The 23,654-nt window shown below is 42.9% G+C and overlaps 2 protein-coding genes and 1 long non-coding RNA gene across 5 annotated transcripts in view; 2 read left to right on the forward strand and 1 right to left on the reverse strand.

The window, feature by feature from the left end:
* Window positions 1-4,110, forward strand: part of LOC115076468 (selenoprotein P-like) — a 39,195-nt gene extending 35,085 nt beyond the window's left edge. Inside the window, exon 5 of the mRNA XM_029577983.1 lies at window positions 654-4,110. Coding sequence (XP_029433843.1) covers window positions 654-986 — 333 coding nt within the window. The 3' untranslated portion in view covers window positions 987-4,110. The remainder of the gene's footprint in view (window positions 1-653) is intronic.
* LOC115076497 overlaps window positions 1-6,084 on the reverse strand; it is a 35,296-nt gene extending 29,212 nt beyond the window's left edge. Inside the window, exons 1-2 of the long non-coding RNA XR_003852778.1 lie at window positions 6,010-6,084; window positions 5,715-5,776 (exon numbers count right to left, since the gene is read on the reverse strand). This is a non-coding gene — a long non-coding RNA (uncharacterized LOC115076497). The remainder of the gene's footprint in view (window positions 1-5,714; window positions 5,777-6,009) is intronic.
* Window positions 6,085-6,088: 4 nt separating this feature from the next.
* LOC115076473 (selenoprotein P-like) overlaps window positions 6,089-23,654 on the forward strand; it is a 64,488-nt gene continuing 46,922 nt past the window's right edge. Inside the window, exons 1-2 of one of the 3 annotated variants that reach the window (XM_029577997.1) lie at window positions 6,089-6,173; window positions 20,628-20,737. The gene's annotated coding sequence lies outside the window, so the exon portion shown is untranslated. Of the gene's footprint in view, window positions 6,174-14,587; window positions 16,211-17,364; window positions 17,392-20,627; window positions 20,738-23,654 lie in introns of those variants that run through there. The other 2 variants (XM_029578006.1, XM_029578016.1) reach the window with 2 other exon arrangements.

Consider the following 23,654-nt stretch of genomic DNA (forward strand, 5'->3'; position numbering starts at 1 on the left):
CTCCTGGAAGCTTCCAGTGTTGCTTTGACAGCAACACTGGAAGCATTAGCTGGTAGCCCAGAGAATTTTGGGGGTTGCCAGATGGGATGGGAAGGTTAGGGCTGAATAAGTTATCTATTTTCTGATTTTCCTAGGAAGAGTGTTTATTTTCTGAAGAACAGATTCAAACCATTCAAGTTCATGAGGTCAACATGCAGGTGGTTTTCCCTCTTCCCCTAGGCATTACTACATTTAACTTAATCAGCTTGAAAAGTTAATGGCTTCATGTATATTGTTTGTGTATTGTACCATTACAAAAATCCCAGCATGAGTCTGACATATTGGCAAATTCAGGATTTTGTCCTGAAACCCATAAAGTAATGGCAATATTTCTCTTTTTTGCTGAATATCAAGAAGTTTGTGACATACTTACAACAGGCTATTAACATCCTTCTGGTGATTTCTTTTTGGCCTTTTTTGTTATGAACATTTGTTCTCTTTATTGAACAAGTCATTTTTTACACATCAAATATATTATAATCTGAGCAATCAGTTGTTTTTCAGTAATTTAAAACTTACATTTTATATATCTGATGAACAACTTTTTCAAACAATGAAATTAGGAAACATTTATTGAATTTGTCTAACTGTATTAATATTGCTTGAATTTTTAGACACCACTTGTTGAAGATATATGCAGAAATGCACTAGAAGTACAACCAACAGAATCAACTAACCCACACAGTCAATCAGATGATCAAAGTGAACCTAGGGGACATGGAGATGAACACAGGCACCATCATAACAAGGACCATGTTCCAAAAGATCATAATCAACAAGTTGCAAGATCGCATACTCACAGTAATCACCATAATAGGCAGATGAGTCACAACAGGCACAGGCAAGCAGGTGGCCAAGAGGCTGTGGAAACTGTTCCACAAAAAGAGTCAGTACAAATTGTTCCACAGAGAGAATTAGAGGAGATTCATATGCGTAGAAGACTTTGAAAAAAAGGAAAGAGCTGAAAGAAACAATTCCTCTGAGACTGGCAAGAGGTGTCAGGATTAACTACTTCAAGCTGATGCTGACACTGACGGCAGTTGTTTTTTGAGGAATCAGAAAATGCAGTTGTCTGACAGTGTAATGACGTTCTTCCAGCCTCTTGAAAGTGACGCGAGCAGCTGTCTAACGACGTTCCTGAAACTTGACAGTGACGTTTGTTTGCAGCTGCCTGACGTTCTCAAACCTCAGGCCAGTCTGAGGAAGGGTTACCTATAAGAACAGAAGAATCCCCTGCTGGCTGAAAGTGACCAAAAGTGAAAGGCACTTGACAATGACAGGAATTCACAAAGTAAATCTAGGAAAACCTGTTATAATTTGGCCATATTTTACAAAAAGGGTTTACTTTTAAAACAGTGCACATGTGTTCAGTTTTCAAAAGCACAAGGCACAATCTTTGATATGAATTAAGAGATTCTGATATTTTTGGTGAAAGCAACAAAAGTATTTCATTGATGAAATTCCTGTCATCTGTTGAGTGTTTTGAAAGTAGCAAGGGGACATTTTACTTACCATCCACACCAGACAACTGCAATAGTTGATTAAGTGTTTCTCTAGTTTCTCTTAAAGTTCTCTTTGCATCAATGATGGCAGAAGCATAAACTTTAACTTAGGGGCTTCTGTTTGATATTTGGCAATCTAGGACTGGTGAACACTAGAAGTAACAACCACTTTTTTATTAACTATTCTCTAAGAAGAGGAAAGTACACAATCATCTTGTAATATCTATAATTCAACAATTTGGGAGGGCCAATATTGAAACATATCCGTTTAAGAAAGTTAGCTGGCTAACTTACACGGCGCATTCAGCAGCACAGCTATACTGCGGAATCTCCTATTTGCTGCTACTTAGCCGAATAAGTTACTATATATCTGGCTAAGTTTAGACCTGCTATCAAGCAGGTTTATCTTATCCAGTTAACTTAACCATACCAAACGCCAGCGATAACGCTGTAACGCATGCGATAAATACCTCATCGCAAAATACATATGCAAATTTAAAATTTGTTGTCCAGTGGGAGGAGTTTGAGCAGAGTAAACGGAAATGAGGACTGGTTAATGTTGCATGGGATAACGTAACACACACTATCACAAGATTTAACACCAGAAATAACTATGCCTTTTTTCTGTGCGTTACGCCTGCGATAGCTGTGCATTACGGGATTTATTGCAAATCCCAGATCGGGAGGGGGAGGGGAGAGGAGAGGAGGTAGAGAGAGAGAGAGAACCTCTATGGAGTCTCACTTGTATTTGAACTTTTTATACCACTGTAAGAGGGGGCATTATGAACTTGGGGTGAGGTTTGTAGAGTGGGGTGAGTTCTGGGGGCAGTTTTTCATGCACAGTCATACATACGAACAGAACAGTCACCTCCAGTGAAGATTTAATGTGATTTGGAGGAATGAAAGTTAAAAGAAGAGTAGATTTGTACCATGTTCTCTCTACCTAGCTTGATGCTCTCTCTACCTAGCTGCAATCAAAATAGATTGAGAGTAAAGTGTACAAATCTATTCCTTTTTTACCTTTCATCCCTCCAAATCACATTACATCTTCACTGCTGGTAACTGTTCTGTTCGTAAGTATGACCCGCAGCTGTGCATATAAAACTGCCCCCAGAACCCACCCCACCCCACAAACCTCCCCCCGAGTTGCTAGTGGCCCCTCGTACAGTGGTATAAATAGTTTACTTTTTTGGTGAGTCTCTACAGAGACTCTCTTACTGTGAAAATAATACCTATGTGATGCAGTACCAGGAAAGTTAGCCTAACCATGCCCTTTTTTTTTTTTATCGTAGGCACTATTTTTGCTATATTAATAGCAAAATGATGAATCTAAGCCTAAGTTAGTTGGATAAATAGTGCCACCACAGGCTGCCCATTCCTCACCCCTGAGTTATTTGGCTAAGTGGCGACTGCTGAAGAAGCTGGATATTCAGCAGCCACCACTTAGCTGCATAAGTCCTACTTATCAGGCTAAGTAGCATTTGAATATTAGCCTTTAATTATTCAGAGTAGTAGCACACACAGGGATATGTGTTTGATATCAATATAGAACTGCACTATCAAATAAAAATTTAAGTTGTAAAGACCTATGGTGCACTAGAAAACCAATCCTCTGTTATACTCAGGCATACAGCTTACAAAACAAAATAGACAACCAAATTTTCTGTGACTACATATATGCTGCAACAGTGACCTCATAAAGAACTTAATTTTATGAACAAGATGTCAAAATGTTTTGAGCTCTGGTTTGTTTCACTTCCATCTGCTATGGTTGGTTGGTTGTCTAGTAGCTTATTTGCATGCACAGGGAGGAAGGAATGGTTTTAGAGTGTAAATAGGCTCTATTAATTTTTAATATTTTTTTGGATACTAAATGATTATATTATCCTGCAGTTTAATAAAATAACAAATGAAATCCACATTGAGATGAAAACCCATAAACTGATGCAACATCACAAGATCATCATCGCCCCCCTCCATCCATGGCTAAGCAGTAGAAAGTAACTGGTAGCCTAAGGATATGAGCATTACCCCTCACATGCTTTTTATTTTTGTTTGATATCGCTGATTCTTGCTTGTTTAGTTTATACTCCAGATGATCTTGTGATGCTGCATCAGTTTAATAAACTAAAGGAGATTCTGTACAACTTGTTAGAAAAAACTTTTTTCTGTGTACTACATGCAATAGACTGTATAGTGACTGTATATTGTTTAAAAGTAGATATAATTCTAATTTTGACTGGCATTGTTTTTCTTTTTCCCTCTTATCACCTTCCATGTTTGACTCTGCTTCCCCAGATAGCCTGCCTAAACGGTTCTGGGAACCTTTGCTGGCCTCAGAGCCAGCAGATGCCTCCTTTGCAGCACACACTGGGGCCGATGCAATACTGTGTGCTCAGCCGAGCGCACTGTTTAACCCGCAGCTGGACGCTGGTTGTGTGGCGCATCCATAGCCCCTTATGCTATAAGGGGATTAGTACCTCCACAACATGCGTCCAATGTGCTACGAAACTAATAGCACTCATCCCATGCAAATGCATGTTGATGAGCGCTATTAGTCACCCCAAATGCAAAAAAATAAATAAATAAATGTGCGTCCAATAAGCACATTTTTGCGCTCAGAAATTAACATCCACCCAGAGCAGGTATTAATTTCTGAGCGCCCCCAAAAAGTTGTACAGAAAAGTAGAAAATACTGCTTTTCTGTACATCCTCTGAATTAATATTGTGGTGATATTAAGTCAGAGGAACGAAAGATTTAAAAAAATACATGTTTTTTAAAGTGCTGGCGGTCAGGTTTGGGAAATGGACGCTCAATTAACCAGCGTCCGTTTTCCGAACCCATGGCTGTTCGCCGATTAGGAAAACGGATGCCAATAAATGTTCTTAACCGGCAGACAGCCGACCTCTCCCAGGCGCCCGCTGTCAAGGAGGCGCTTGGGGCACGCAATCGACCCTAGCACCTCCTTGACAGCACGACCCCTAATTTAAATTTTGCAAGGCGCCACCAGGAGAGGTGCCTGGGGATGCGTTAGGAAAGCGGGCACTGACACTCAGCGCCCGCTTTCAGCGCATTTTTTTTGCATCAGCCCCACTGAGTGGTGCTCATTAACCAGCATGAGTTACCACAGAACTGGCAGCCATCTTCCTGCCCTCCATGGGCCTGAATGTACTATGTCCCTGGGTTGAATGGCATTTTTTTAAACTAAATCCTTATTAGCTTTGGGTAACATAACTAACAAAGATCTTAGTTCTCTCTCTTTTGTGAGTGTCCTGTATAATTGTTTGAAACAAAATAACCAAAATAAAGTTGTGTTTCATAGGAAGGAAAGAAAAGAATATATTGATGGGCTGCTCTGAAAGCAAATGCCATATTCAATGGAGGTTTATAGGAAAACTGACTCCTAGAGAACCTGAATACTTATATGGTAAATGCAAATGGGCATACAGTAGTGAAAAACAGAAAACGATGATGCATGTATGAAATAATCATGAACACGTTAAAATAAAAAAAATTATACTCAAAGATGTCTTCTTGTTTGTTGTTGTTTTTTTCCCTCCCTTGAAAAATGTATTTATAATGCTATGCGGATTTCTAATGCCATATATGCAGTAGTGGAGTTCAGATGTTCATTAACCATCCTCAAATTGTTTGCATTTTAGGTGGGAATCCTGGCCATTTCCAAGTTGCTGCTCTTAATATCTAATGGTGTGACAAAAAATTCAGTTTCCTTGTTTTCTGCCTCTTGCAAATATTGAAGCTCGTACATCAAGAGAAATGTCATTTGTATTGGATATTAGAGCGTATCTATAGAACTTTTTTCCTTTTGGTGCAAAATACAGTTTGTCATAAGCACAAAATAGAAAGAAAAGCTATGACTATACAGTGGAGTACTGCTTTACTGTAAAACAAGCTATCATAAAGAAAGTCAGGAAAGTCTACTTGCAACGTAAACAGCATCAATTTATTACGAATGTGCTGCAGGGGACTTCTGGAAGATCTTTATTAAATATATGAATGCAGCCCTATACTAAATATAGTAATGCAGAAAACTCCCTGGCAATGGGGAGGGCGATTTTTAAAGTAATTTCCATGAGTAAAACATTGACTTACACGTGTAACCCCAGGGTTAAAAATTAAAGAAGGGGAGGTATAATTATTATATGACTGACCTGGGTTCTGGAGAGCTGCTGGATTCTTGAGGGCTGCAGTGCCCTGGGAGACTTTCACAGTCCTGCAGAAATTCAAGAAATCAAAAGCAGCTAGTTTACAGCTGAAAAAGCAGGAGGGAAAGAAGAAAAGAGAGATTGAAAGTTTATTCATCTGGCTAGAGTTATTATGGCTGTGTCTCTGCTGTAAATGCTGGAGGGCATGCAGGCTATTGTAGCCCAGGCTGTTCTAGCCCATGCTGAAAAGTGCAAAGTGCAGAGTGAAAGAACAGAAGCAGTATTGTTTTTTAATGCTTACCTGGGGGGAAGTAGCATTATCTAGCAGCAGGGTGCTGCAGATAAAAGGAAGAGAGAGGGAGGGTTTCCTGCCTTGAGTCTCGGAAATGAAAAGCAGCTCTCTGCTGATCTAAGCTTCGTGGTAAGGAGAGCAAGCAGCCTGTACGTCCGGTCCTGGAGGAATAGGTGAGGAGGGGCGTGGGGGGAGGACTTTGGCCATATCATTGCAGCTAGAAAAAACCCCCAACCCAAAGTCATCAGTGCAGCATATGAGAGGCTGCTAATGCCATAGGAATGAGAGGCTGGGGACCCTAACAAAGGTTCCTGCTATTACCATGAGGCTGGGATGTGACCTGAAAGTGCACTTCCTGTTTAGGCAGAAACAGGGAAAACTTCAAGAGCTTATAAAATAAAAATGTAATGAAAAATTAAATAAAAAATAGTGATTCTGGGTGGGGACACCCTGCTGGCACTCCCACCAAAGTTTCAAAGCTCCAAGTAGGGGGTCACTTTACCCGATTTTGGGGGGTCCCAGAACTCTTTTGAAAGTAAAATTGTGACAAAAGCATTGGGGCCATGTTGGGGGGGACCTTTCCTGGCAGCCAAAGGTAGTTGAGGTCTCAGAATGTATCAAAAATACTCCAGTTCAAACAGGTGCCCACAGCTTCCCAATGTGCCCAAGATGGACTTGATCGGTAAGAAAGGGGAGGGGAGAGAAGCCTCTGTACAGTCATCCTGTGTTTTAAAGGCTGTTAAAGGAATTTTGAGAGCCCTAATGAAATGATTATGAAAGTGCGGAGAGATGTCTCAATATGGGACAACAGCAAGGAACCTCTGAGATCAAAGGTACATAAAAGTATGTCATGATTTACTGTGTCAAAGGCTGACGATAGGTCTAGCATCATCAGGATGTAATGTTTTCCACTATCAAATCCTCTCAGAATGTTATCAATCAGTGAGAGCAGCAAGGTCTTTGTGCTGAAGTGTTTGCAAAATCCATGTTGGGAAGGGTACAGTATTTTATTGTTATCTAAATGCTCAGCCAGTTGTTTTTGTACATTTTTTCTATTAATTTTGCAATTAGTGGTAAGTTTGAGACTGGTCTGTAATTACTCAGGATCAGTGGGGTCACTGTTTTTTTTCTTCATAATTGGTTTAATGATTGCTCCTTTCGGTGTGGCTGGCAGAGACCCTTCCTCTAAGGATAGGTTTATAATCTTTGTTAATATAGGGGAAACTATGTTTGCTAATTTTTTAAAGTCCGTAGTTGGCAGGGTGTCAATTATATGTGGGGCAGGGTTTATCTTTTTCAGCATAGATTCTACTTCAAAATCTGATGTCTCATCAAACCTAGACCATTGTGTAACGTCTCTTTTGTGCATTTTAATTTCTTGTTTAGTTGTAATAGGGATTTTGGTTTTTAGGTTTGCAATTTTGTCACTGAAGAATTGTGCTATTTCATTGCACCTATTTTCGGGTAAGTTCATGGGGACTCTGTTTTATCATTGGTTAGATCTTTAACTATGGTAAATAATGTTCTTGGGTTATTTGCAAATTTTTCAATTTTTGAGCTGTAGTATTGTTTTTTTGCGTCAAAGATTATTTGTTTGCAATAAGCTAAGGGGCAGATTTTAAATACTTGCGCGAGCGCGTACTTTTGTTCGTGCAGCAGGCGTGAACAAAAGTATGCTGGATTTTATAAGATACGCGCGTAGCCGCTGCCTGTTCCCTCCGAGGCCGCTCCAATTTCGGAGCGGCCTCGGAGGGAACTTTCCTTCGCCCTCCCCCCACCTTCCCTTCCCCTTCCTAACCCACCCCCCGGTCCTATCTAAACCCCCCCCCCCCTTAACTTTGCGCACATCAGCCCGCTGCCCCGCTCCGTGGTCCGGTCCTGGGGGCTGTTCCGGAGGCCGCGGCCACGCCCCCGGAACGCCCCCGGGCCGAAACCATGCCCACATCGCCGCCCCCGAAATGCCGCGCCCCGCCCCCTAAATGCTGCATCATCCCGCCACACCCCCCGCCACGCCCCCGACAGGAAGCCCTGGGACTTACGTACATCCCGGGGCTCTGCACGCGCCGGTGGCCTATGCAAAATAGGCGCGCAGGGGTTTTAAAATCCGCCCCTAAGTGTTTTCTGAATCTGGTTAAGTTTTCATTTGTTTTATGTTTTTTCCAATCTTTTTCTTTTTTTTCTAAGATTTCGCTTGACTTCTTTTATCTTTTCATTATGCCAGGAGTTAGTTTGTTTCGGTTCTTTGATGTGAATATATTTCATGGAGTTAATTTAATCTGCCAGTTTGTTAATTGTTTCTATCCATGCTTTTGTTGCCGAGTAGCAATCCTTATAATCAAATTCAAATTCAAATCCTTATAATCAAATTCAAATTCAATCCAAATTCAATCCTTATAATCAAATTCAAATTCTGTTAGATCTGAAATTTCATTTTTGAGTTCTTTCAGAACCCTGGGATGCATACCATCTGGTCCAGGTGATAAGCTACTCTTTAGTTTGTCAATCTGGCCTACTACATCTGTTGTGTATCCTGGCTGCGGCAGGCCCTTCTCACCTCCGACACCAGGGTCCCGGACCTGGCCATTCTTCTTTGGCAGCCAGGCTCCTCCGGCAGCTATGAGGCCTCCTCTGGTCCCAGTCAGGTCCTCCCCATGTGCGCCGAGGGGAGACGCCGTTACCATGTAGTTCCAGTCAGTCTGCCTTAGGCGTGCGCGTGCGAGTGCCTTCCTAGACTTTAAGGGGGCCATGGCGGGAGACCTTCCTGCGGCCCTGGATGATGACGTCTCCGGGCCCTGCTACTTAAGGCAGGCTCCGCCATCCGGTCTTCATCTTGGCAACAGGTATCCACGCTTCCAGTTGTGTGCTTAGTTGCTACTTCTTCATGTTCCTGTTCCTACTCCTGTGCCTGTTTTGTTCCAGTCCTGCATTCCTATTCCAGTGTCCAAGCTTCAGTTCCAGTTCCTTGTTCCTGATTACCTTGTAGATGGATTTCTGGCTTTGACCCTCGCTTGTTCCTCACCACGCCTTGGATGGATTCTTGGGCTCTGACCCTTGCTTGCACCTGATCTTGTCTCCAGCCGCCTGCCCTGACTTCAGCTTGATCCTGACTTTGCCTCTAGCTGACTACTTGAACTTGGGCTTTCTTAGGCTCTTGCCTATTTACAAGCTCAAACCTAACGTATCCCTGACCTCTACCCTACTTCAGTCTGTCCGGGCTTCTGGATCCGGGCCCTGTCTTGAACTCAGCTTCCTTGGACCCTGTGCCTCCATTGCTTCCTGGCTCCCTGCCTTGAGCATCCTTCATGGGATCAACCACGCGGAGGCCCACCTAAGACCAGCTGGCCCCGGTACTCAAGGACTCAACCTGTAGGGAACGAGGGCTGGTATTGGCGAAGCTCCAGTCGGCCTCCGTTTCCTGTTCTGCTCCGCCTTCCAATGGTGGGGACCCCTGGGGACTTCCCACAGGTAGCGTCAACTCCACCTCGGGCTAAGGGTCCACCTCTGCAACATCTTCTTTCAGGTTCACAGTGATTTGGTTCAGTTCGTCTGACTCATCACCCTTGAAAACCATCTCCGGAACTGGTATCTCCCCAACATCCAAATTAGTAAACACAAAAGCAAAGAATTCATTTAGTCTTTCTGCAATGGCCTTAACTTCCCTAAGAGCCCCTTTAACCCCTCAGTCATCTAACAGTCCAACCGACTCCCTCACAGGTTTCTTGCTTCTGATATATTTAAAAAAGCTTTTATTATGAGTTTTTGCCTCTATGGCCAATTTCATTTCAAATTCTCTCTTCGCTTGGCTTATCAATGTTTTACACTTAACTTGACAATGCTTATGCTTTTTCCTATTTTCTTCAGATGGATCCTTCTTTCAATTTTTGAAGGACTTTTTCTGGCTAAAACAGCTTCTTTCACCTCACCTTTTAACCATGCCAGTAATTGTTTTGCCTTCCTTCCACCTTTCTTAAGGCATGGAATACATCTGGACTGCGCATCTAGGATTGTCTTTTTAAACAATGTCCAAGCCTGTTGAACACTTTTAACCTTTGCAGCTGCACCTTTCAGGTTTTTTTCTATTTTCCTCATTTTATCAATGTTTCCCTTTTGAAAATTTATTGTTGGAGCTGCAGATTTACTTATTGTACCCCTTCCAGTCATTAGTTCATATTTGATCATGTTATGATCACTGTTGCGAAATGGTCCCACCACCATTACGTCTCTCACTAAATCCTGCATTCTACTAAGGATTAAATCTAAAATAACTCCCTCTCTCATTGGTTCCCGAACCAATTGCTCCATGAAGCAGTCGTTTATTTCAGTGGTCCCCAACCTTTTTTGCACCAGGGACCGGCTTCAAGCAAGACCATTTTTCCATGGCCTGGCAGGGAGGGGTGGGGGTGGGGCGGGCAGGGCTTTGGTCATATGGGGGCGGGGTTATGGAGGGGCTTGGATTTTAGTGCATACTTATCATTTAATTATGACATTTATAATGTGAATATGACTCAACTCACCATAGGTTCAGAATGAGTGGGAGCACTGGGCTTGTTTCCCTTGTTTTCCAAACTTCACACCTCTCTCCTCCACCTGATGCCTTCCCTCTCATGACCTCCCCTGGCTGTGAGCACCAAACTTCTCCTCCCGCAGATCTCTCCTTGAGGCCTTTCACAATGATAAACTCCACTTCCCTTCTTGAGACTAGAGGCCCAGTCCCTGGACCCTGGGGGTCTCAGTTAACACGAAAAGGGGAAAAACCAAGATAAAGAGGCAAGCAGGGTGGACAAAAACCCCCTCCTCAAACAAACTTCAAAAAAAAAAAAACAACAACAACAAACCAGGGTAATAAATGAATAAAAGGATGCCCTCTCGTCTCCCTTCCCAGGTTTCCAGAGTCCTTTCCCAGGAGTACAACAATAAAAGGGCAGAGGAGAAAAAACCTGCTGCCCCATAAGGGTAAAATGGCGGCACTGCTTTGTATTGAATAAGGAAGCTTCCATCCAGGCTCCCACATGGGGGAGCTTTCCCTCTCACATTACCTACTCAATCCCCTCCCCTTTTCATGAACTCAAAGATCCCTTTGGGTCTCTACAGACACATAAATCATGCTCAGCGCTACCACACTGGCCACCGGAAAGGGGAGTCGAATTTTACTCCTCCTCGGAACCAGGAGTTGACTTTCCAGCAATACAAAAATGCGCGCTGAGCCTCCCTCCTAACACCTTCCTCGACATGGGATCTGCACGCATCCCTGCTAATCTCGGCACGGATTTTAACTCCTCCTTTAGCACGGATTTTTTTCCAGCGCTAACAACTGAATTTAATTACCACGGTCATGCCAGTGCTGAAAGATGCACCAGAAAATGAGAGCTAAGACCTGGGCTGAGCTCAGCGCACGGGATTACATTTAAGTTCAGGACCCTGCCTTCCTTGCTTACCTAACGCCTGCTCCCATTTCCCTGCCTCTTACTTAAAGCGGTCCTAGCACAGCAGAGATCCGATCTTTTATACCTGAGCTGCAAGGGGCAATGAGCTCTTACTGCATCCTGGGGATGCACACACACACAGGCAAGCTCCCAGTCATTCTCACACTGAACCCCAGGCAGGCTCCCATTCATTTTCACACCACTCCTTCCCCATCCCCCAGGCATGCACACATTCATTCTCACACACACACACACACACACATACACCACACACAGGCAGGCACCTATTCTCACACATACAAACCCCAGGAAGACACCCATTCATTCTCATATACAGACACACCCTCAGGCAGGTACCCATGCATTCACACACATACACCCCCAGGCAGACTCCCATTCATACACATGCACACATTAAAGGCAGAGACCCCCTCACTTTCTTTTGCCAGCAACCTCAGAGCCTCTCTCATTCCTCTGCTGCCACTGTCACTGCTGCCGCGTGGCTATTGGGGAGGTGCTGATTGCTGCCTCTGGTACTGAAGCCCATTCTTCTGCCTCCTCTGTGCAGGCCCCGTGGGCTTCCAGTTCCTCCATGCTGATCTCGTACATTGTGAGATCCGCATAGAGAAAGTGCTACTCTTGCACATTACCAAAGATTACATGTGCCAATCAGTAAAAAGTAATTTAGTTTTTTTTTACATTTGCTGTCTGATCTTAGTTTTCTAATTGGTTGGTCACAGGCTTTTTTTTTCTACCTTCCCTTTCTTATTTTTTTGCCAGTTCCTTTTATATTGTCTTTTTTTCTATTTCTTTTCTCTCCATCTGTCTTCTTCCCTCAAACACCCAGTCAGGTTCTCATTCTCACATACTTTCTCTCTCTCTCTCTCTCTCTCTCACTCACACACACACACACACACACACACACACACACACACACACACACACGTTCTCACTCTCCCATGCTCTCCCTCATACAATCATTCATATACACAGTCTCTCACTGGCACATGCTGTCTGACTCTCACACACACAGGCTCTCTCTCACTCCCACATGCTGTCTTGCTCAAGCACAGGTTCTCACTGTCACATGCTGTCTCTCTCACACACACAGAGGCTCTCACATGCTGTCTCTGCAAACATTCAGGTCTTCACTCCCACACACAGTTTCTCAACTCACTCTCACACATAATCTCTCAACTCATCTCATACACGCACACATGCACACTCTACAGACCTTCAGCCTCTCTCTCACCTCTGTGCCTCTTCTTTACGGGTCGCCACAGGATGGGCTCTGCAGCAGCCCTGGTCTTCTTGGGCCGCGCTGCTCCTCTTCTGCACGTGGCTGATGCTCCTCTTCCTTCCTGCCCGCGCGCCTCCGGCAATATTTTTCTTCTGGGGCCGCTTGGGCAGGAAGGAGGAGGAACACCTGCACGTTTAGACGCAACCTTTTTCTTTGGGCCGTGGTGATGTGAGCTCCACCACGGCCCTGCTGGTCTTCTTGCTGTGTGCATCTGGCACACAGCACAGCAGTAGTTCACCGCTCAGCCACCAGTGGGATGAGGTCCACCAGTGGTCAGCGGCAGCTCGGCGCCCCCTAATGCTTGGCACCCTAGGCGATCGCCTAGTCCGCCTAGTGCTTCCACCATCCCTGGGCAGCGGGCAGCATCCACCCCACAAAGTGTGCTCTGAGCCATCGCAGAGCAGAGCACACTGTCAGTTTTTAGTGCTGGTCTGCGGCGGTGCTGCGGACCAGCAAAAAAACCCCAACGGCCCGGTCCTGGTCTGCAGACTGGTGGTTGGGGACCCCTGGTTTATTTCATCCAGGAACTTTTTGTCTCTAGTATGTCCTCATGTTACATTTACCCATTCAATATTGGGGTAATCGAAATCTCCCATTATTACTGCACTGCCTAATTGGTTAGCTTCCTTGATTTCTCTTAGTATTTCACCATCTGTCTGACTATTTTGTCCAGGTGGACGGTAGTATACTCCTATCACTATACTCTTACCCAAAACACATAGGATTTCTACCTATAGAGATTCTACTGAGCATTTAGTCTCTTGTATGATATTTATCCTGTTGGACTCTATACTCTCCCGAACATAAAATGTCACACCCCCACCAAGTTGATCCTCCCTATCATTGCGATATAATTTGTACCCTGATATAGCACTATCCCATTGGTTATCTTCCTTCCACCAGGTCTCTGAGATGCCAATTATGTCAATCTCATCATTTACTGCTATACACTCTAACTCTCCCATCTTACTTCTTAGACTTCTGGCATTGGCATACATATATTTCAAAGTATGTTTTTTGTTTGTATTAACAACCTGCTTTTCAGTTGATAGGGATAATTTGGAAATCTTTAGCTCAGGTGAGTTTTTACGTATAGGCACATGGACTACATTTGCTTTTATTGGAACCTCTCTGTTGGGATGCCCTAACTCTCCAGTTTCATTAGTATCCTTCAAGGATACATTCCTCTGAACCATGAGGATGAACAGTAAAGATTATCATGTCAGTTGCCTTGTACAAGCCTTGAGTCATATAGTAAATTTCAATCCTTTCAAAGTTCCAAGAGAGAAGGAATGTAAAGAGTTCAGGAACTACTCACAAAGCCGTATTTCTGATGGGCTATAAAGTTCAGGTGGTAGTGAATCTGAAACACTGAAAATTAATGGGCCAGATTTTAAAAGCCCTGCGCGCCTAAATCCGGCTGGATTTACACGTGCAGGGGGGTTACGTGTGCTGAGCCTATTTTGCATAGGCTCGGCGAAACGCTCAAGCCGCAGGATGCGCATATGTCCTGGGGCTTGAAAAAAGGGGCGGTCCTGGGGCGGGGCCAGAGCCTCCAGGCACAGCAACCATTTGCCATTGTGCCCGGGATCGTGGGCCGGCCATTGGCAGGTGTGCGCAACCTACCCCTGCCCAGAGGCAGGCGCAACTTATAGGATAAAGGTAAGGGGGGTGTTTAGGTAGGGCTGGGGGGCGGGCTATGTAGGGGAAGGGAGGGGAATGTGGGGGGGGGGAGGGAATGGAGGAAGGCTGCTCGTCTCGGCGTGCGCAGGTTGCACAATTATGCACCCCCTTGCACGCGCCGACCCCAATTTTATAACATGCGCGCATGTTATAAAATTGGGCATACATTTGTGCGCGCCAGGTTGTGTGCACAAATGTACGCCCACATGTACCTTTTAAAATCTGGCCCTAAACTTTTAGAAAAAAACTTTTTTAGCCACTAATGGCCTGTTGGTATGATTTATTTGCTTCTCCCCACTTTTTTTTTATTTAAGATACATCGATCCTTCTTCCATGGCCATTCAAATTGGTGAACCTGTCTTTTCAACAATCTAAGACTGGAATGATACCAAGGCTGATTGAGATGAGAACAATGCTTGATAATCAAAGGGGCAGTTTTATCAATTGCCTCAGATAATGTTGTATCCATTGATCTGCTTGTTCCCATAGACAGTGTCTAAATCTTCATGTAAAAGAATCTAATTTTCTATTAATAAAAATTATTTTGGCAAAAAAAAAAAAAGATCTAATTTTCTCGCTAAAGACGCCATAATTCAATTTTTTAAATTTCTATAATGAACTATATTACTAGATAATGAACAATTAGGAGGCACCATATTCAGTTGAAATAAGAATAATAAGTGATCAGACCATGGGTTTGGGAATCGCATGTAGAGATTTAGATTTAAAGTATCAATTTTCAATGAGAAAATAAGATCCAAGGCATGCCCTGCCTCATGTGTTGGAAAATTTATCTACTGAAATAAGTCTAATTCATGTGAAAAAGCAAAGAAGTTTCTATCAACCACCCTATCTAATGAATCATAATAAATATCGAAATCCACCAAAATTAATAAATTATCAAATTGAATTGACATTGCAGAAATAAATTCCATTGTTTCAGAGACTGGTAAAAAGAAGAGTCAGGAGGGCTATAAATGAGAAGAAAAGCTAATCTTGGTGCCAAATGAGATTGTTATAAAATAGCTTCAATAGATTGAGATGTTGTTAATGATAATTCTCTCAATTTTAGATCAATATGAAACCCCTTTGACTTCCGCCCCTTTGATGCATGATCCACGGGGGCCAGTAAGGAAGAACTTTTTAAAGTTGCAGGGTGGAAGTGACATTAGGGGTCCAACGGAGGAACGTCCTGCCCACCAGGATGTCACTGACAGATGGCAGCCAGCTAATGCAGCTAACTGTAGATGACTCCTCGAATTTGGTCCGGTTACGATAGATGCAAAGCTTGAATTCAGTCCACAATTAAGGCTCAGATGGAAGCAATAGCTTGCCCCTCGAACTCCGCCACCAGTAAGGAAGATCTTTTTAAAGTACTGGGATGGAAGTGACAGCAGGGGTCCAACCGGGGAAAGTTTGAGCCCATCAGGGTGACACTCACAGATGGCAGTCAGGTAATGCGGCTCACTGTAAATGACTCCTCGAACTTGATCTTGTTACAATAGATGGAAAGCTCAAACTGAATCCTGAATTTAGGCCCAGATGAAAGCAAGGGCTTGCCACTGGAACTCTGCCACCGGTAAGGAAGATCTTTTTAAAGTCCTGAAGTAGAAGTGATGTCAGGGGTCCAAAGAGGGAAAGTCTCTCCCACCAGGATGCTACTTACAGACAGCAGCTAGCTAACATGGCTCGCTATAGATGACTCCTCGAACTTGATCTTGTTACAATAGATGGAAAGCTCAAACTGAGTCCAGAATGAAGGCCCACATGGAAGCAAGGGCTTGCTGCTGGAACTCTACCACTGGTAAGCAAGATCTTTATAAAGTCCTGGGGCGGAAGTGACGACAGAGATCTAATGGAGGAAAGTCGCTCCCACCAGGATGCTACTTACAGACAGCAGCTAGCTAACATGGCTCGCTATAGATGACTCCTCGAACTTGGTCCGGTTAAAATAGATGGAAAGCTCAAACTCAAGTCTGGAATTAAGGCCCGGATGGAAGCAAGGGCTTGCCACTAAAGTGTTATGGAAAAGGTTGAATGTTGGAACTGCACTACTTCGGAGTGACCACTGGATGGCACTTGTTGTGAGACTAGATTACTGGGTTATGGTTACTGGTATATGCAAAGGCATATGAGTGTTAGTGTTTTGGATGTTGTTGTGCCCCCTTAAGGGTTTATAGGAAGCTTTGATTGCATGGGAGGTGTCCAGAGAAGATATAAATTCTGGATCCAACTGGTGGGAGTTGCCCTTTGTAGGTGGGAATTTGGAAGGGAGAGACTTCTGTCTGTCTAGGATATAGCATCCTGGAGTAGTCAGCCTGTGGGCAGGTAGGGCCTGGGGACCCCTCCAGTACAGAGTGGGCCCTGCAGGGAATTTTCCCCTCAAGAGAAAAGCCCTGAGACCGTGGAGTGGAGAGGTGTCGATTCCTCCCTCTGAGGAACTGGCTGGGAAGAGGAGTGGAAGGAAAGGCAATTCCTCTTTCCGAGGAAGCAAGTGCCTGGAGGAGGGGATGAAGGTGTATCCTGAGATGAAGGGAACCCCCAACAATAACTGAAGTGTGGAAGAGACCAGGGAATCCTGAACATTGTTCAAATGAGAGGCCCAAGATGAAGAATAAGAGGTTCTTGAGAAATAGGGGGATCTGGTTCATGGAGGGGAGAGGAGGGGAGGCAATGGCCTCCCTGACCAACCAGAAAAAAATATTCAGGGTCTATTTCACAGTCTGCATGACCCAAATTGTTGAATCCACAAAATAAATTAGAGACTGACCTTCAACCTACTGGGACACATCCTCTCGAAATTTTATGTGCCTGGGAATAGAGGGTTACAATCTTTTCTAATTTTTCCACTCCTTTCCATTATAGACACAATCCCCAGTTTCCTGTGGCACCTTGGGGCAAATTCTCCACCAACAGTTAGAAAATTCTGTGGCACAGTTTCTGAAATTCTACATCACATTTACATCATTTTTCATCTTAAATAATGTAAATTTCATTTTACATTATGAAAATACAGTTATCCAACCTTGCTTATCTTGACCTGTTTTGGGTGGTGGAAAAAGATCTCACGTATTGGTGCAGGTGAAAGAAGGGAGGAAATAGCACAAAAAGTAAATATCAGGATGGGGAAAGGAGAAAATTAGGGGAGCTAGAGGAAAGAACCTTAGATGGGGGAGAAAAGACTATGACAGGGATCTGAGATGGGGAGGAAAGAATTAAGATTGGGAAAGAGGAGGGAGAGGGAAGGAGGTTTTGGATTAGAATTGTAGAATCTGGGATTGGGGGGGGGGGGGGCAGTGGGAGCAGAGCCGAAGCCAGGACATATGGCACCTATGGCCAAGTGAAAAAGTGTGCCCTCATCCTGAGCGCAACATACAACACCACAAGCTGGGAGACTGTTAAATAAAGGGGCTTTGAGTTTTATTTTCACCCAGCAGTTTCTTCCGGCTCCTTTGGGCTTCCAGATCAATCAAAATCAGTACAGAGATCCTGGCACCAGAAGCCTTCATTCACAACTCCCGGGGATCTTTTTTTCCCCTCAGCTTTCTTTAATCCAGTCATTGCAGTGTCAGTCCTGGGCTGGGGGTCATGCACCAGGATTCCCTTCAGAAGCCTGCAGGGTTGGGACCCCAATCCAACCACTAGGGGTCATGCCCTCCCCACGCACAAAGATTATTCAGATTTTACATGAAAAAAGACATTCTGAGGTAAAAATATCGCTTACAACAACATCTATATTATATTTACATGCATTGCTAGGGTGCTAACTAGAAAATTCTGCAAAACAAGTAAAAGAAAAAAGGTTCTTGGAACCAATATGGTATTAGGTCTATGGTAACGCATGTTATGTGTAGATTTGGCCCTCAAAAAGCCAAGTAAACTGAATTACAATTACAATATATAAAACCTACCATACCAAAACAGCACTAACTGCCAGCATTCAATCCTACCTATGAAAAGGCAATATTCCTAAACACAAATACACCTTCTATTAAGTAAACAGAACAAACCAGGCTGTTATAGATCCCCAGATAGAAACTACAAGCTAGCAGAGCACCTTACCTTGTTCACACATGCTGAACACAGGCAGACCCTCACCAAATTCCTAACAGAGAGACCATAAAGTGTAAATAGAAACGTGCAGACAAAAACTGAACTGAAACCACAATAAGCCGGACTGTATGCAGTACAACTGTGGAAAAAGAGAAATACCACCATTCCTCATAAAACATCAAATAATAAAATCAAGAAACATAAATCATAAATAGTAAAACTATACTAATAAAAATCATAAATATTTCAATATTTATAATTCTAAAAATTCCAATAATTAAAAACTAATCTCTCTATCTCTTTCCAAAAGTCAATAAAATATTCCAAAACAGCTGATACATCAAATATCACCTTATAATTAAATCTAATAAGGATAAAAAAAAAAATCCCCTGCTGTCCATACCTTGATTTCCAAATGACCTGAGATTATCATGGATTATCAGGGAGAGGGGGAGGAGGGTTGTTGCATATACAAACTTTCTCTATGCTTTCTCTCACAAATGCTCAGCCATATACATATACATGCTCAATCATATACAAATACACATGCTTGTTTACTCTCATGCTCAACTGCATGCACACACACACACACACACACAAGCTCGATCACTCGCTCTCACGCTCAATCATACATACACACACATAACTCATTCAGTCTCTCTCACATGGTCAATCAAAAGCACATACAGGCTCACACTATCACAAGCTCAGTCATTCACACACGCTCTCTTATGCATGCCCAGTCATATACACATACACACTTGCTCGTTCTCATGCTCAACTATACACAAACATACATATGCACATTCAGTCTTTCATATGCTCAGTCACACACACATGCTCATACCTCTCTCTCACATGCTCAGTCATACTCATACACACACTCATAGGTTCTCCCTCACATGTTCAATCATACACTTACACACACAGGCTCTCTTTCACATCCTCAGTCATATACACACACACGCACACATAGGCTCTCCCTCACATGCTCAATCATACACACACACATACCTCTCTTTCATATCCTCAATCACACACACACACCCACACACACACACTCATAGACTCTCTCTCTCTGTCTCATCTAGCCTCCATGTATGCTGAAGCATGGGGAGGGAGGTCAATGCTTCTTGGCATCACTTGGGCCACACTGCTGTTGCTCAATGCTGCTCCTTAGGCCTTGCCAGCTGCGTTACTTTTCACTGCTGGGCAGGGAAGGTGAGGAAAAGACCAATGCTTTTTCTGGCCCTGGAAACATGCTGTTCTGCACTACTAGGGTGGGGAGATGGGGGAAGGAGGCGATTGATGTTTTGCTGCCCTATGGGCAGCACTACTCTTCATTGCCAGGGCAGGGCAGAGAGGGGTCAGGAGTGTGGGCCGCGCTGTTCTTCACTGGCCTGGTGGGAGGAAGGAGGAGGAGATCGATTGTTTTTGAGGCTCCGCGGTTACGTTGCTATTTACTGCCGGGGTGGGGGAGGAGGGAGGATGAGGCTGGAAGCAGATAGTTTTCATGCGAAAGTGCCCCTAATGGATGGCGCCTATGGCCGACGCCACAGCGGCCATAGACTAGCTAAGGCTCTGAGTGGGGGAGATAATCCAATGATGGTCTGGAGTCTGGCAGCTAAGATTTAATGCTAAAAAAAATGCAGGGTCATGCATTTGGGCTGCAGAAATGCAAGAGAGAGGCTGAAATTCTTCTATGCATGAAAAGAGCAGGAACTGGGGGGGGGGGGGGGGGTGGATCATTACCTGATGATCTCAATGTGGCCAAAGAGGTGGAAAAGTTGACAGCAAAAAGTCAGTAATGGTCAGAGAAAAAAATAAAGTTGATATTACCCCTGTATAAGACCTGGTGAGACCTCATTTGGAACCATGTGTACAGTTATGGAGACTGCACCTTCAAAAGTTGGAGTTTGTCCAGAGGGTGGCTACTACCATAGTTAATGGTCTTCATTGTGAAGCATATGGTGACTGGCTTAAAAGATCTAAACCTGTATACCCTAGAAGAAAGGCAGGATATGGGACATATGAGAGAGACATTTAAATATCTCCACGGTATTAATGCACAGGCAGGCCTCTTTTAAAGGAAAGAAGGCTCTAGAATGAAGGTTCACGGGATAAGGAGGCAGGACTCAGGATTAATCTAAGGAAATCTTTCTTTACAGAAAGGGTGGTGGACGCATGGAACAGCTGCCTAGTGGAGGATGATGGCGACAAGAACGGTATCAGAATTCAAGAAAGTATGGGACAAGCACAGAGGATCTTTGAAGGAGTGGTAGGGATTGCAAAACTGAACAATTGGTGTGGACTAGCAGTCCAATTAGGCCGAATGGCCTTTTTCTGCAATCATGTTTCCTTGCAGGCTATATTAATCACAACTTTGTGTAGCTATTAAGAAACTAGGAAAAATGGAATACTTTCACAAGAACTTCCAATCAAGATAAAATAACCTTGCATTGATACAGCATTATGGAAAATAATGACTGGCTATATAGAATATGTAACAGGTTGATCATAATGTATGTTTGAAATGAACTGTGTGTAGATGTGACTATAAGACCGATGATTGGACCTATTGGCCATAGAAGTTTCTGTTAATTCAGATCTCTTGCCAAAACTGAGGTCTTATCTCTATAGTCACATCTACACACAGTTCATTTCAAACATACATTATGATCAACCTGTTACATATTCTATATAGCCAGTCATTATTTTCCATATAATTGTATACTAGCTATATCCCTTATTTTGTTGTCATTGATACAGCATTAACACAAAGCATTTTCTCTCTTTTTAACATTTGTGAAGCATACAGGAAAACTTCACCTTTTCTGCAAGAGAAGAGAAAAAGTAGCAGGCTCAGCATATTTACCCTTTCCCTCTAGGGCCTCACACTATTTTAAAATGAAAAATAGGCTTGGCAAAGGATAGCTTTTTGTTGCTAGGTGTAACTATGCGAGTCCTGCAGCTTGCAGGGATGTTAAAATTCAATCTCAGGTGGCATATGTATTCCTCCTGACAAAGAGTCTGGAGCCTTGTGATTTCTCATCAGCCTCAAAGATGCCTCTGGGGCCTCACAGAACAGCTGGGAATGGAAGTCAGGCTCCCCCACCTTAGCAGACTATACCATTCTACGCAAGGCACTGGGGCTTTTATCAACTGCAAAAGAAACATGCACATGTGCTCTATTTATTTACCTCGGTTATTAAGAGTAAAAACCTTTAGGGTTGGAATTTATTTAGTTGCTCCAATAAATGATTTGCCTTGTTTGAAAATCAAAATGAGAGCCATTAACTTGGACCACACCAAACCCCCCCCCCCCCCCCCCCCCCCCAGATAAACAAGTGTAGTATAAATGCTAGAGAATGTTGTTTGGTGGCTTGAGCTGGAGATCTGAGTGAGGACAGGTAACTGGAGAAGAAAGCTATGTTTTTAAATATTACTGTTATGTTCGCCAGTTTTGTAAAATATTTTACTTTGTAGCTTTACATGTAACTGAGAAGTTTTATGTAAAAGAAAAATGAATGAAAATGATAAGCCGGGTGAATTTTCTTTTTGATGATAAAAAAATGAAGTAAAATTGCATTTAAGGAAAAATACCCTTTGCAGCTGATCTATGATTATTTATTTATTTATTTATTTATTTATTTATTTATTTAGGATTTTTATATGCAATTGTAAAATCCTTATCAATCTAACCTGTAGATCCAGAAATCATATTCAACTAACAAATAGCTAAACGTTCTGGGGTGTACTTCATTGGAAAGTTCAGACTTGCCTGGAAACAGTTTTTCAATTAAAGTTTGAATCATGATTTTTTTTTTTTTTTTGGAAAATTTATTTAATTGAGACATATATATTATACCAACTTCCAAATAATAATTCTCAGTGCAACATGTACAAATGTAACATAGAGTACACCTACGGTCAAACATATTTCTTAAATGTCTTCCCCCATCCCTCGCTCGCGCACATACATTCTCTTACTCACAGCCACTCATATTCTCATCTATTGTTAATTAACATCTTGTGGCTTTCATCCCTATCAAAATCACAGTTACAATGAAGGGCTATACCCCTCAATGTATATTACTTTACAACAGTAAACTTATTTTTTTCCATAATTGAAAATATCCTTTCAAATTCAATTTCTGACGTGGATTTGAAATATCTTTTCTTTACCTCTTTGAATCTCACAAAGTGCCGTTCAGTGCATTAGACTGATCTGTGTTTTATGTACTAGCACCTCCTCCCCCTTCCATGGCATCAGTATAGCTTCAAAATATCTGTTTGTCTAAACCATACGGACAACATTTGGATGGAGGATAACAATTTAGGTAGTAATACCATTTTAACCAGAGCACACTGTCCCATCAGCAGCTTCTCTACTTGCTCCAGCCCTTACCAAAATTCAGTTGCTATAATATATTTCCAGAATATGTCAACTGTATACCCAAATACTTTATAGCTTCTGCCACCTAAGAAAATGAAAACGATGACTGCCAATCATCTTTCAAAGAAGGATGCAATGGAAAAGCTTGAGATTTATTATAATTTATTTTTACCCGGAAAAATCATGATTTTAAAAAAGTTTCTAATTATGGATGGTAAACAACCACATATACTGTACGATCAGTAAGGCAAGGAAAACAAGAACGTAGGAATAAGCTAGTATTTCAATCCTAAAAGTCAAAGGATACAAGAATAAACTATACAGTATTTGAATTTTAAAGACCAAAGGAATAAGCAAATATTTGAATTCTAAGAACCAAAGTTTACAGGAATAAGCTAGTATTTAAATTTGAAATGCAAAAGGGCACAGGAATAGCCAATTTACTCCACAATCTCTTTTCTCCCAAGCTTTAAGTCATAAAAATTCCCCAGCAAAGCAATACTCACAGATCTTTGTTCAATCTCCATCACAGGCAGTATCATGCTCCGGAGGTTGTGAGTCTTTGGGCCGCTACTAAGTTGACGCAGTCTAATGCATGCAAGCATGGACCAGGCCCTAGCAGGCGGCAGCTGAAACACCTCAAGGCAAGGAGAGTGAGTCTAGAAAGGAGTCTGGGCTGGCAGTGCACAGGAAGGTACAGAGTCCAGGCGATGGTCAAGGCAGGAAAAGGTTGGTCTTCAGACAGGGGTCAGGACAGGAAGACATCAAACAGAGTCAGAGTGCAGGCTGAGGAATGGCA

This window comes from Rhinatrema bivittatum, chromosome 1, assembly GCF_901001135.1.
Source record: "Rhinatrema bivittatum chromosome 1, aRhiBiv1.1, whole genome shotgun sequence".
Lineage (NCBI taxonomy): Eukaryota > Metazoa > Chordata > Amphibia > Gymnophiona > Rhinatrematidae > Rhinatrema > Rhinatrema bivittatum.